The 15,132-nt window shown below is 37.6% G+C and overlaps 1 protein-coding gene across 3 annotated transcripts in view; it reads right to left on the reverse strand.

Moving 5' to 3' along the window:
• LOC112049259 (H(+)/Cl(-) exchange transporter 5) overlaps positions 1–15,092 on the reverse strand; it is a 36,926-nt gene extending 21,834 nt beyond the window's left edge. For 2 of the 3 annotated variants that reach the window (XM_024087077.2, XM_024087076.2), the window contains exons 1-3: positions 14,890–15,092; positions 13,411–13,488; positions 6,341–6,488 (exon numbers count right to left, since the gene is read on the reverse strand). In XM_024087077.2, coding sequence (XP_023942845.1) covers positions 6,341–6,488; positions 13,411–13,479 — 217 coding nt within the window. In that variant the 5' untranslated portion in view covers positions 13,480–13,488; positions 14,890–15,092. Of the gene's footprint in view, positions 1–6,340; positions 6,489–7,983; positions 8,122–13,410; positions 13,489–14,889 lie in introns of those variants that run through there. The other variant, XM_052890670.1, reaches the window with a different exon arrangement.
• Between the last annotated feature and the right edge of the window lie 40 nt (positions 15,093–15,132).

Consider the following 15,132-nt stretch of genomic DNA (forward strand, 5'->3'; position numbering starts at 1 on the left):
GGAATATTTTTCATAAATTGATTTTGTATATTGCAGCCGTAGACAAAGCTGGGGTGGAACGAGTTTTCATTAATTTATTCTAGTATTGTAAAAAGGTGAAGTTTGTAAGGTTTAAAACGGTAATCTCTGGATCTACTAAACCGATTTATATATGATAAATTATTTTACCAATAGAAAGCTACGTTATTTATGAGTGTTATAGGCTATATTTTATCCTATATTCCCAATTAGAATTTAGAAATTAAAAGTACTATTTCACTATCTACTCGTAATTGAATGACTTTGTGAAGAATTCTGTAACTAATCATATTTTATTTGTAATTGAGAGCATAGATTATATATTTCTATTTAAAATGTCTGTGTGTCTGGTTGTTATGGTATCACGCACGAAGCAAGCTTATAAGCTTTGGTAACTTCAAACTTGTAGTCTAACAAGCTAAGCGAGCTGGTAATACTCATCAGAATAATGGTGAATTCACAAAAGTACAGTGACATTAACACGTACTTTTTAATTTGGTAAATGTACATACCCATGTATTTTTACATAGAACTCTGATACATCTGCAGTATACTGCAGAAATCCGTATTGAATACAAGTCGCGAGCATAAACAATGCTTTTATATTATGCCTTATGATACTTTAATAATAATTAAAACGCGCGTAGAAGTTCTCACAGAGAGTAACTTGTGGGAGATATGCCTATCCATTATCAGAGTTACCGAGAATTATCAAGCCATATTAGCTACCATTTAATGGAAACTACGCGGGTGAAACCGCGAGGTTCTGCTAGTACTTTTATAAACTTGAGTCAATATGTAGCGTCAACATATCGTGAAGGCGCTCCGGTTTCCGAATGAATCTTACATAGTGTTTGATGGGTCTGGGTAGCAATACGCTTGGATTCGTCAGTTTTTCGCAGAGAATAGCTAAACAAAACCATTATTAATTGTTTATATTGACAGGAGACTAACCATTTTTCATACATTGCTGGGTCCAGATTTAATGAATGAACCGTTACACTGCCCAAATTAGTGTCAATTATTAAATAATAATATCAGTTTCATATTGTTTTAATTTCAGTTTGATTGACAATTGCATAATGAAGATATTGGCATGTACCTAAAAAACGAATTATACAAAAACCTCGTAAATATACATTTCAAAGAATGTTAACAATTGTAAATTCTACTCTTATTATTTTTGGTGATTTTGATTTATTGTAAAATAAAGGACTTTTCGACATTTTCTTCTGTAATCAAATTGGTCTCCCTTGTTAGGCGACGGCTAATTAATTCTAGTCAATAAATAACAATAGTGATAATATACTATATAGAAAGGCAGAAGTTTAGAAGTTTGCATGCCAGCATGCCATGCAACACTTTGGTTGTTTCAGAGACTACTACTATCTTGATGAATTAGTATGAGAAAGTAATTGTTGTTAATGATAATAAATAATTAATGAGTTGTATAAGAAGCAACACTTTTTCTACTACTAATATTAAGAAGGTAAAGTTGTAAGTTTGGATGTAGACTGTATTGCACATAAGCGGCTGACGGACAGAATCGGTCTGACTGTTGACGCTACCTCATCTAAGAAACTGCTAAATTCGAGTATATATTCACGAGATCTTCACAGTCAGAATAAGCTTAACTCGAAGCTACGTACATATATGCGCTTTCACTTAAGTATGTATCAGTAGCGAAGACTGAAAATTTCTAGTAGGTGACCCGTTCATATGTTTGTTAGTAAATGTGTTTTGGCTGAGTATGTTAAATTATTATTAACGTCTGTAAAATTCGTTGGTTTTTTAAAAGGTAACCCGATAGGAATTGTGTTGTTAAGAACCATCACCGCTGGTATGTATACATATTTTTATCAAAATTATATATTTTAGTCTAACAATAAATTCAGCACTAACAAAGCCTTCAGCACTAACAAAGGTTTAGCTATGTGCATATATCAGTGGTGAAGGATGGAGTTTTGACGAAGGTAAGCCGCTGCCGAAGGTAAAGAAAAAGAAATTCATGCCGCTTGCTACACACTCCGGTTTGTCATACATCCATACAAATATTCATTACAGTAATTAATGATTTTTAATAGGTAACCCGGCAGGAATCAGTCTGTGTGGACTTTTCGCCGCTGGTATGTATGTATTTATTATTAACTTTGCAGCTACCACCGTCTAAATAATGTAGACTATGTATCTGACATTAACAATTACATTTAGAATTAGTAGTCGGTAGACGAATATATTTAGTAGGTAGGTACCCAAGACTAACATTTGCAATAAACTAGTAATTTCATTGCTAGTTAACCTCCTTAATAAGACAATTGTAGCCATTGTAGTCGATCTATTCCGGAAAATCCGTTTATTTTTGGAAGAAGTGGTAAAATGACAGACCAAACGCGTTTGTGTGTATAAATTAAAGGAAATTTAACCCTTAATATTTCATAGACGAATTTGTCTCGAAATCGAAAATGATGAGAAATGCGGGGTAGGGGTTATCAAGTTAAAAAAAAAATCCCCGCTTTTCTAAAATAAATTTATAATTTTTTTTAAATGAATTAATTTTCTTGGTTTTATTTTAGGACTTTATTGCATGTTTAGTTACCTATGCTAAATTACAGCTTTCTAGTACTAAGTCATTCATATAAACCGCGGATGAACGGAGGCGACTTAAGGGTTTCGGGTCGAAACCCTGAAAATAGATAAAATGTAACTATAAGCAAGTATTGCACAAATCTGTTATCTACGTCACAACACGATTATGTATCTATTAGCAAAATAGCGTTAGTCATTACTGAAATTTGTTTATATATTTATTTATTTGTTTGTTTATATACATTTACCTACATGGCCGTGATCCACAAGAGGTTCTGTGTCGTCGACCTCGATGACCGCCGCTGTATCCATACCACGCAAGGTGAACAACTAAATAACTCTGGTATCCGTACGAGTAGCGTGCAGTTGATCCCCAAACACTAGACGTACTGATTTTTTTATCACAACTTTACATTATTTCTTATCGTATGAGATAATGGAAATTATATTATGAAGTTTCTATCATTTTTAGGGTTGCGTAGCCACGTCCGTCTGTTAGTCCGTCCGCCCGTGTGTCCGCGGTTTAGGGCAGTCTATTGCTACTATAAGAAATATATATATACGAACGAGTATGTACGTTAAAAATGTGAATGAAGTCGTAAAATAAAATCTTGATAAATATTTTTTTGGATCTCTCTCTCCGCGTCGTGTTCCTCATTACTGAGGGTCGTGACCCCTATCACACATTCACGACTTTTTCCCGCACGATGTCACGCCATGCGGCTCGGCTTTTCGCGACTTGTAGAGCTTCGTGTACTTTTGTATCGAGATGTGCGGATTTGATCTGACCAACGCATCGGGCTACGTCCCCGAGGTCTCTTTCCTTCCACTTTGCCAGTGATAACAAGTTTCTCTAGGTTATCTCCTTCTCTCCTGGCAATGTGAACGAAGTACTCGAGGATCCTCTGAAGACAGGTGGTGGAAAGTCTTTTCGAGATGTTGAGTTGTTTCAACACCGATGCATTTTTTAGGATACCTCCTCTATATGTAAAGTGTGGGGTAACGTTGAAGAGGTCTTTTTACGTCATTTTTTCGATTCTTTTGTAAATTTTGTTAGAGTCAAATGTTGCCCTCTCTACCAGCTAATTATTTATGAATTTATGAATGATATATAATGATATTACTAAGACAACTATAACGACTAAGCAGCAATTGCCATTTAAAGAATTATAGTCGAATAACAGCCTCATCACCTGGTGATGACGTCAGGTGTATCACAGAGGAGGTGGTTTGGCTCGAGTCCCCCGGCCGCTAGTCTATTGTCGTACTGGCTCTTAACACAGTATTTTCCGACTAGTTGAAGTGGAACAGGAATATTGGTCATATTCAAAATATATATGGCAAATACATATTCTTTAAAAAAAGGAACCAGCATACAACATTCGTTGTCAATTAATTAGATAAAGTTATCAGTAAGATATCTTAGTCTGTTAGAACTAGAAAGCTGAATTACGGCATGGGTACTTATATTATATGGTAAAAAAATTGATAACAGTATAAAAATAGATAATTTTTTTTTTTGGGTACCTTCCCTTTAAGCAAAATGAAGAATTTTTTTATCGTCTATCATATGATGTGGGGTATCGTTATCGGTATGTCTGTGCATTAAATAAGGGTTAAAACTTTATTAATATGATCTTCGGAACACTACACGGCGCGTGACCCGACACGCACTTAGCCGGTTTTTTTATCGTAATCTGCGTCAATTCGTCTGCTACGACGCCGATTTCATTGTTGTCTATTTTGCCCACATATCTCTATAATCGAACCCTGGACCTCTCGGTATCGACTACTACCCCGTAACCACCGAGCTACGCCTTTGTAACTGTAGTACGATTTAACCAGTGCTGTTGAAATAATTGAATTTGTCATGGCAGAAATCGCGTGCAGCGGCGTAGTGCGACTATATACTTGTAAATACAACTACAAATGATAAATTAACACGACTACTATTTTCGCTAGACGTCAAATAGACAGTGACAATACTAACGCATTCCCGGTCGCTCTTACCGGCTGCTGAGTTGAAGAACTGAGCGATGTATGCTTAAAACAAAAACAATAATGAATGTAATCACTGGATTTAGATTTCAGTTTGCGCAGGAAATATTCGAACTGGTATCTAACAACATTGGACGAGGTTTCATCCACATATAGGTATCTAGTTGATGAACGTTTCTCGCGTATAGCCGCGTACGTTGCGTCCACAAGGTGCGTTGGAAACGGGACGGGAGCGAAGCTCCTTTTGGGCTAGGTCTTAGGAATAATACAAATCATTATACGTATCAGCACTTGCATAGTCTGGAATGTTGCAGTTACAGATAAGTTGACAATGCTGCTCTCATAATAGAATCGGTTAGAATTATTAAAAGTCGATAAATTATTAAAAGTTAGTAAATAGGCCGGGTTCAGCCGGCCTATTTACTAACGTGTGTAAAAGACAAAGATAGTGCATAGGCCGGCAGGTGGTTCGACGACCTTGTTGATGCAGTTGGTAGTGCTGTGGTTCTCTACAGAAGTCGTGGGTTCGATTCGAGCACGGGTGAATTTGGGACTTGAAAATTTCTAAATTCAGATCTGGTGGTAGGCTTCAGCCATGACTGTTATACCGTGCGTACGTGTACGTGACAAGCACGTCCGGTATGATGCCATCTAGAAACCATCAGAGGTCTGGGTAGAATAAACTTGTAAATCTTTCACGTAACCTTCCATCTTAGGACTAGGCACACGGGCCACCGGCCACAACCACAAAACGTCGCTACTAGCATATTTTCTGTAGTATTCATACATTTTATTTCGACTCGCCGCACACGGTTAACGCCGGTGGCCGCCACACGCTAGAATCGTCGCTGCTGGCTTCTTGTGGCCCACACCAGCCAACGACACAAGAGTCAAGCACCGGCCACAAGTGGCTGTCGCGCGCTTCTTCTACTTTTGTGGCCCTTTCTTGCTAGTTGTAGCGGCGTTTGTGACTGTCGCGTGTGACCCGTGTGCGGCCATACTTAGACTGCATCGTCACACACACACATCAGATGAGATCGCAGTGAACGGCTAACTGTCAAAGATTGAAAAAAACGAGTGTGATGTAGACGACAGAAGTAAAAAAACTTCTTTCAAACTCTATGCCTATTAACGAGCCTCAGGCATCACCACAGGTTCATAATGTATACAAAACGGGATAGTTTCAAAGTGTTTTAAGAACCCCCCCCCCCCCCTATTGGTAGTATAAAATAACAAATAGTGGTTGACATCTTCAATGCCTCGCCCGATTGCACTTTTATAAACATGTCCATCAACTTACTACACAACTAAAGAAATTATTTCCTTCAAAATAAGTAAAAAAATAATCACGCTTGTCATTTGAAAACTCAAATATAAAAGTTTTATTTTATAACTTTGGGACCCTTTGACACCGGTAAGGTGCGAGTGAAAGACAGTCTTACTCGGTAGCTAGTTTTTTACTGATGACACAATGAATTGACACTCGTTACATACTACACCCTCCCATTCCATTACATTACGCTCTAATCATTAGATTTTCGAAATACACACCTTTTAGTAATTAACTAACCTACTATATCCTTATCTGACGTGCTGGTTGAGTATTCCTGAGGTAAGTTTTTTAGTCCCTTATGTATACCTAACACACTCAAGTAACTGCAAAAATCCCCTCATCGCCTAACCTAACCTAAGCTCTCCATAAGGAGGTGCGATACATGTGGAGTGTGGAGTGACTCACAGTTGGCGCTGGCGTTGCTGTTGTTCCTGCCGCTGTGCTCGTACAGCTGGAAGGTGCCGTGGCTGGTGGGCGTGGCGTCGCCCGGCGCGATCTCTACCATGTCGTCCTCCGGCGTGACCCCACCGCGCCCGTTGCCTGCGCTCGTACCCTGCGACCATTGCCGATTACTCATCATTACCAACGCTGTTAACTGTGTTAGCCCAGTGGATATGACCTCTGCCTCCGCTTCCGGAGGGTGTGGGTTCGTATCCGGTCCGGGACATACACCTCTAACTTTTCAGTTGTGTGTATCTTAGGAAATAAAATATTACGTGTCTCAAATGGTAAATGTAAATCATCGTGAAGAAACCTGCATACTAGAGAATTATCTTTCAAAACGAAACGTTCAGAAAACGCATATTCGAAAGACAAATGCCTACTTATACCTAGAATATATCTACCAATGGTTTGATCCTAGTCAGCCTCGATCATCATCTGAGACGGTTCGGGTTCCTAGGCAGTTCGTTCGCAGTCAAGATGCAAGAAGCGGTCTTGCTAGACTCAGCCATAATGGTGTGCCGGTTTCTCTATCTGTCATCCTGCCGCGAGCCGTTTGGTCCCCCTGTCAGGATGAATCCAGGGGGACCAAAGGTGCATATATGAATTTATGTAGCGTATATATTATTTATGTTTATTTATTTTGGCTTTTTATTTTTCTTTTGGATTTTTATATATGTATAATTATTTTGTACCGGGAGTGAGAGTTAAATTCATAGTCAATAATAATCATTCTTTTTAAAATAAATAAAATCCATAGTGTTAGTAAAAAGTTCTTAATATTTAAGTGTTAATAAGAACTTGACCTAATGGTTTAGTTAATTAATAAACCTATATCTAAGTGCCTCCTCGATCGCAGGTGTGCACATCATTCCAAGCCCTCCAGAGAGGGCTGTCTAATCTGTACGCCCACGTACTGAGGAGGGCGTTGGAGCTGCGCACAAGTCTGGAGATCATTGATGCCACACGTTTTCTTATCTTAAGATGGTATAATAATCATTCAGCCGTGTCTCCACAAACATCGCCGAAGCACTACAATGATGCAGCCGCCCCAGCGCCGCCCTCAGCACGATATTGTATTGGACCCGAAAGGTAAATTAATCCCCATTTAACCAAGGTTAAATGGGGATTAATTTACGATTTAATTTTTAAAGTGTTTTATTTAGGTATAATGATATAATAAATAGTCCCTAAACATTTTACAAGAAATATATCTCCAAACATGAACGATTTATATTCAAAAAAACTCCGATCCCTTTTTAACCCCTTAGGGGTTGAATTTTACGTACATATAAATTACATTTCGTATTTTTTTCATGATTCATGAAAACATTTTTATAACTGTAACTCTAAAAATGAAGGACTTTCCATACAAACTTTTAACTCCTAATTCACCCCTTCACCTTCTCCGTATTATGGTCTCAAACCATGCCAAGTTTTATTTAAACTCATTCAGTAGTTTCATTCCGATTAACATAAAATACGAACAGACAGACATTAAAACGAAAAGCAGCCGGTTTTAGCCGGTGAGAGCGTAATAAGATGAAAGACTAACGGTGTCACAATGGCGCCGTAGTGTCAAACAGAGAGTGAATGGAATTACTCACATTTCAATCATTACAGGATCCCAGTGGCACAGACACGATCACGTTACACTTAACGAAGCATCCGTCTCCGTATATAAAGTCTTAGTATCATCAGTATAATCACATATGAGTTAGTTGAATAAATCCGAAAGGGGTACAAGACACCGCAATCACTCGGCTGGGAGTGGACTGTAGAGTGTGGATGTGGAGAGAGGTGCGCTGCGATCAATACAGCCGCTGCGCTGTAGAGCGCTGTACAATTGTACATGTACCCTTCACGAGAAAGAGATGCCTTGCATGAACGATGCACAGTGTAAACAAAGGAATAAAAGTCTCCATTTCTTATATATTAAACTAACAGGAGCTCGCGGTTTCACTCGCGTAATTCCTATTTTAGTATATAACCTACTCTGGTATTTTTTTTCAATTATCCATAAAATACCGTTTAGCCGGTAGAGCGTGGGGTCACTTGACTGTAACAAAAATTAGCTTACCTTAATATTTCACAAACAGATCCCTAAATCGAAAAATTTTGGTAGAAGACCCCATATCTTTCAAAGATTTATGCAACAATACCCCACACTATGATAAAAACGAGTAAAAAAATTCATCCCCACTTTACATGTAGGGGAGTAAAAAAACTTTGATCACATTTTCAATGTTCATACTCATGCTAACAGCTCTCTAACAGTAATAGTCTCTGCGCTAAGCCGCGGATATACGAACGGACTGACAGACGGACATGGTGAAACTGTAAGGGTTCCTTGTGGGCTACGGAACCCTAAAAAGGTGTAAAAAGATATACAGTATCCATAACAACATATATAAAACCTTGCTTTTTAAATGTACCGGCTTCATATGGATGCCACACTAAAAGCGATAAATAACATAATGCTGGCCTATCTACTGATCGAACTCTCCAGTCTCCTGTCCTTACAGCGTTGTGATCTGATGATGAAGAAACAGTAAGGTAGGTCTACACCACTCAGAAAGCACTTAGGTGCTTATTTCAGTTGTTTTAGTTTTAATATCAAACTACTAAACCGATTTTTGTACCAATCTGGAAGTATGTTTCCAATAACGCATGTAATAGTATATACTGGAGCGGTTAACAACCAAAATCTAAACTCTACCCCTAACTGTTTAACTCTGATTGTTATAAAATACATGATGTAATAAACATTTTCGAGTTTCACACAGAAATTAACGATGAAAATGCCTAACAATTTTCAAATTTAATATTTTTTTATTTCTACTCACGATATCTCACGATGGGTTTAGTATTTCGACCTAAAATTCAATGCAAAATATTTCAAGTAATTCTGCGACAAATGAGATGAAGTAAATGTTTATAAGATACAAAACGACGCATATTCGAAATTCAAATTAATAAATTGTGTTATGAGTCTGTGAATTTCCTATTTTAATTAGTTTCTTATTTTAAAAGTTTTGCGTTTTATTTCAGTTTTTTTTAGCGAAGTACATGATACTTGGGCGCCCGCGTCTTATTAGCAAGACAATACCGATACACAACACCAAACAACGTGGCTTTCTATTATTAAAAGAATTTACATAATCGGTTCAGTAGATATTTTATCATTGCTGATACGCAATTAAGAAACATTAATATAATCATATTATAATTATATAACTTTATTGGATTCGCACTAGAAAGCGCAGAGTTGTTAAACCCCTCACCAGGTGAACTGACGACACCAAGCGAGTCGCGGGGATTCGCTGGATGCAGGCGGCTCAGGATCGTGATGTTTGGAAGTCCCTACAAAAGGCCCATTGTCCTGCAGTGGACGGCTGATATGATTATAATAGGATTCGAAAAGCGTATCATTGCTGAAGATCACCCAGACTTTTAGCAATGGCTGTTACTGTTACGCTAGCCGTTTCACTTTCAGTCAAAGATCAAAGATTATAGAAAAGCTTCGACCAACATAAGAAAATTCCGCTTGAATGTTGGATCACGGCCCAAGGCTCGGGTACAGTCGGGACGCAGTAATACTTGAGACGGCACGTATTGTGAGTAGATTGACCCTGGACCCAGACCACCAGTTGCTTGCGTACTCAAATGCCCCGAGTCAATAATACCAGGAGGGCTGGATTTTTTATAATTTCTTATTAGGGTTTTGGCTTAATTACATAAATCAGAGTAAAAACTTAATAAAACACTTTGTATAAAATATTTACGTCATTACACATAGTATACATAAGTCGTTTCCGCTGGATGGATATCTTTTAAACTATTCATTTCAATAGATTTTAATGCATGCATGCAAAATGCATGCATTTTTCAGGTATAAATAGAGTGAGTCTACAGTAAGATTTATAGGTACATATACATATAGTACATAGATATAAAAGATTTATTTATTTATTTAGGAAGACCAACCGCAGAACATTGTATCGTGTATACATATTTATTACATTCGTTGTGCCCAATGGTTGGTGAATGTTCAACTTATTACAGATCTTCACAACGAAATATAGATATTTAAAAAGCAGAGGAAAAGTGGCAGGGTACGTTTCGTCCCGGTTGGCAGCGGCCTTTTGGCGTGAGGTTAGCATAAAGTTATCCTCTAGTATAGATTAATCAAAATAAGAAGTATCTACTGAGCGACCCGCCCCCGTGAAGGACAATAAGGATTCTAAAAATGTAAAACACATACGTACATTATTTACTCAATTATATATAAAATTTAAAAAAATAACCAAGGCTGGTCTAAGCTCAGAGTGAAACCAACGACCTCTCCAAGCACATTATCATAAAATAATACGAAGTCCCAGGAGACTATACTCCGTGCAACGAAACAAGTCCCGTAGACGCGGCGCTAATGTCTCAATGGCGCTCATTGTCATTTGGTAATAGCGGTCTTATTGTCATTTGTGTAAGGCGGTTATATAAACATTTCACTTGAATCACTCTATCTAATGCTGAAAACTGCATTATAATCCATTTGATAGTTCAAGATTTGAGCGAACACATAGCGGGAACGTCTTCATTGTATATTATGTAATGATGATGATGAGAAATTGTCTGTAGATCCCATTAAATATCAGTATAAGCGTATAGGTTTATACGTGAATTGTGCATTCAGCCAGATCCGTTCAGAAGACATTCAGAGTTATAAATAGAGTAACTAAGTCGACTTTGTTAGTATACAACTCATACATATTATTTATACTTATAGCAATAATTATACAGCAATGTGTACTTCGAAAACCTTAGAACTTGGTCAAAATGTCTATGCATCCTTGTGTACAGTAAGTACTTGTATACAATCAACAACATTCTCGAGTATGCATCTAAAATCTAAACTCAACTGCCACAATTGGACACGACTAATGGCCCTATTCAAATGGTATGATCACTGCATATGAATACTTGTGTGCAGATGGATAAATTGAGATCTAAACTCCATACATTAAACTCTAGAATGTACGTACCAACTGCGCCTTTTTTATTTCAATAAGCGAGTCTCCGAAGATCCGTCCGATCAACAACATATCACGTGAATCACTTTCATTCAAATTTTGTTTTTTCAGCCGATGGACGTCCACATATGGATATAGACTTCCAAGAACAACAATCTCGAGCGGCCAGCAACAAGCGGCTCCCTGCAATCCGCTTGGTATCCTCGGTCCACCTAGTGTCCCCCACTAGGATAGTCTAGTTGACCAACATTGTGCTTTCCGGTGGGGGGTCGTCATTCTAGCACCTTGGGACCCCAACGTCCATCGGCTCTTCAAACTATGTGGCCTGCCCATTGCCACTTCAGCTTCGCGGCTCCATCGCCCGCTTAGTGACTATGAGCCTTCTAAGCAAGCCCATAGTTAGCGACTTAATCTTGGATCTGTAGGTCGTCACTGGGAGCACGCACTGTTCGAAGACCTTCGTCTTCAGGCAATGAGGAATTTTTGACGAAAAGATGTCGCGGAGTTTCCCGATCGAACGAATAGAACCGAAATTGGACCTACCTAACTGGACTGTAAGTCTTAAGTTATATACTTAAGACTCACAGTCCAGTTTATTGTCTACAATTGCGAGCGCAGTGTCTTTAACAATAACTGGGTGGAGCGGTACATGAGCATTTTGCTCATGTTCATATTTAGACCCACTCGTTGAGAAACTCTGCCGGAACATGGTACTAAGGTCATTCAGAGTCTCTGCCATAATGACTACATCGTCGCCAAACCGTACTAGAGTGATGTACTCATCATTGATGTTCGTCCCAATGCAATTAAAGCTACAGCGATACTTCCTAGCGTCCTAAAAAATCCGGAAGACTAAAATCGATCTTACTCTAGAGATAATCGTATCGGTATTTTATTAAAATAGATAGAACTTTTCTTCTTGCACTAATACAAAAAATTAAAGAAAACAAATGAAATTATGCTTAGATACTCAACAGTAAAATAATATTATCACTGCATCACATACTTTCTTATAAATCAATTTTTTTATAGATAGGTCAAATAGCTGTGATAGCCCAGTGGATATGACCTCTGCCTCCAGTTCTGGAGTTGTAGGTTCAAATCCACCTCATCATGGCATGCGCCTCCAACTTTTGAATTATGTGCATTTTAAGAAATTTAATATCACGTGTCTTCAACTGTGAAGGAAAAACATTGTAAGGAAACCTGCATACCTAAAAATTTTCTGAATTCTGTGTGTGTATGTTTCCTAACCCACATTGGGCCAGCGTGGTGGACTATTTAGCCTAACCCCTCTCATTCTGAAATAATTATGATGACATAGTTTGATAACCTCTTTGGTGCAACTAATAGTGCTGTTGATCTCAACAGAGGTCCCACTTGATTCCCAGCTCAGGTCACTATAGGATTTTATTATTTCCAAATAGGCTCAGGTCTGGTCTGGTGATAGGTCTCGACCATGGCTGGTTACCACCACCCTAGCAACTAAGAAGTACCTCCAAGCAATTTAGCAACTAAAGACACCAGAAAATATGAGAGACAAATTGTGGTCTGCTGGTTAAACCAAGAGAACGCATTTGGCTCGGTACAGCAAGATCTGATGATTTTTGTCTTGAAATGGTACTATTTTCTAAGCATTGTTATTGACTTAATTATTAAAAATTGCCTAACTAAATCCTTACAATACAATGTGGGCATGTTCCGAAGTTGCTGCTTATCCCCACTAGTTTTCAATATAGTTACTTATATTTTAATAGACAAATTAGTCAGTCACAAAAAGAAATGGGGCTATCATTTTAAACTTAACCAGAAGTACATAAATGAAATAAAAATTTTTTTTTTTTTAAATTTTAATATCTGAAATGCATCCAGATACTGAATTACTATCTGGCATCTAGCCAGATTGTGAAAAGCGAGGCCAGAAAGGTCAGAAACCGAAACGATATAGAGATTAACTGTTTCATCTTTAGTTTAGAGCCACACATTTCAATTATAAAGACTTACCTTTTTGTAGACTGATTGATATGTTGTACCAGCTTTAGATACAGAGGACTTCAGAGGAAAACGCTCCATTCTACTATTCTGAAAATAAAAATACTATTTAGTGGAAAATATACAATAACAAATTATAAGATCATTATCATCATAGGGGGGGATATGGAGCTTAGACCCACCACGCTACTTTAATGTGGGTTGGCGATATCACTTGTGATAATGTTAATTTATTAACAACCATTATCAGATGTTATACATGAATATGCAGTATTAACATAGAAAAAGCAGTGTTAGTCGACCCCCCACCAGGTGGACTGACAATATCAAGGCAGTCCAAGCGATTCACTGGATGCAGGCAGCACAGGATTGTGATGTTTTTAATTTGAAACGGCCTAACAATTATTACTGTCCCACATAATGATAATCTGGATAAAGCTGAGTAGTATCTAAATACTTGGACCTTGCTCACGAGATTACCATGTGGGGTGTTGAGTGGTCATTTCAGTCAATGGTCTTATAGAGAAAAGCTTCTACCAACACCTTAAGAAGCTTTTGCATAACTGCTGGATTAAGAGTTATTTTTGAGACGCACACTGTCTCAAAAATAACTAGTGTGAGGTTTCTCACTCTGGAACCCTGACCACTCAAATGTACCTGCTTTACACAAATGGTTGCTTGGGCACACTAAATGTACCGCACCGGGAACTACAAAACTACAAAAGGCCTATGTTCTACAGTGGATGTCACAAGGGTTTATCATCACTAACTGGGTTGAGAATTTTTAACAGAAAATTACTTAGTAGAAAACTCAGTATGTGTCATAATAATATATAAAATTTTAAAATAATTCATGTCATGTCATTCAATAATTATTCAGTTCAAAATTATTCAGATGTCTAATGGTTTTCTTTGTCAAGAAATTCCTTAACTCTACATCCACTGGCCACAAGTCTAGAAGCTGTTCAGTTTTTCTCTCTGCTAAGCGATAGACCCGGCACCCGCACCATGCATCCATGGATTGCTAATTGTCTCTTTTTTTCAATGTGAAACTTCTATATACTTTATTGGCTGGTGAATGTGTTACAAAAAGTTTAATCGGGCGAGGTGATCCAATGTCGAGAGGGAAAGCTAAAGAAGTTTTGCTTCAGTTGTGAGCTCTAAATCACACTTGTTTTTTTTTTTGTTGTATTTTGGCTGACTATATAGCTTATTATTATTGTATAATGTAATGGTCGATTTAGTTCAAATGATTTTTTGTTAATAAGCAACGCCCCTTTTCAAATATCCTATTATTAATGCCAAAGAACAGAGATACACATTAACACTGTTATCCACAACATCCTGGATTTTACATCATAGTGTTCGTATTGACTAATATTAGATCACTTTTTTTTAATAATTTACAAAAGATATACTGCTCGTAACTGAATCATAATGCTAGAAGTAATTTAATTACACTAAAACAGGAAGAAACCTATATGCACTAACCTAGTTCTTTGTAGACATTTGGCGAACCAAATCATGCAACGCCACTTATATAGAAATATTCTATGCAATATGATATACACTAGGAACCAAACCCATTACACGCCAAATGGTTTGATTCACAGAGAGGTATGATAAGGTTTGATTCAAATTCCAAAATAAAATAAAACTGCTTCAATCGCCACCATTTACATTACTTCAATTTGACATTGACAGAACACACGTCAAATAAATATTGACAGCAAA

Source organism: Bicyclus anynana, chromosome Z (assembly GCF_947172395.1).
Source record: "Bicyclus anynana chromosome Z, ilBicAnyn1.1, whole genome shotgun sequence".
Lineage (NCBI taxonomy): Eukaryota > Metazoa > Arthropoda > Insecta > Lepidoptera > Nymphalidae > Bicyclus > Bicyclus anynana.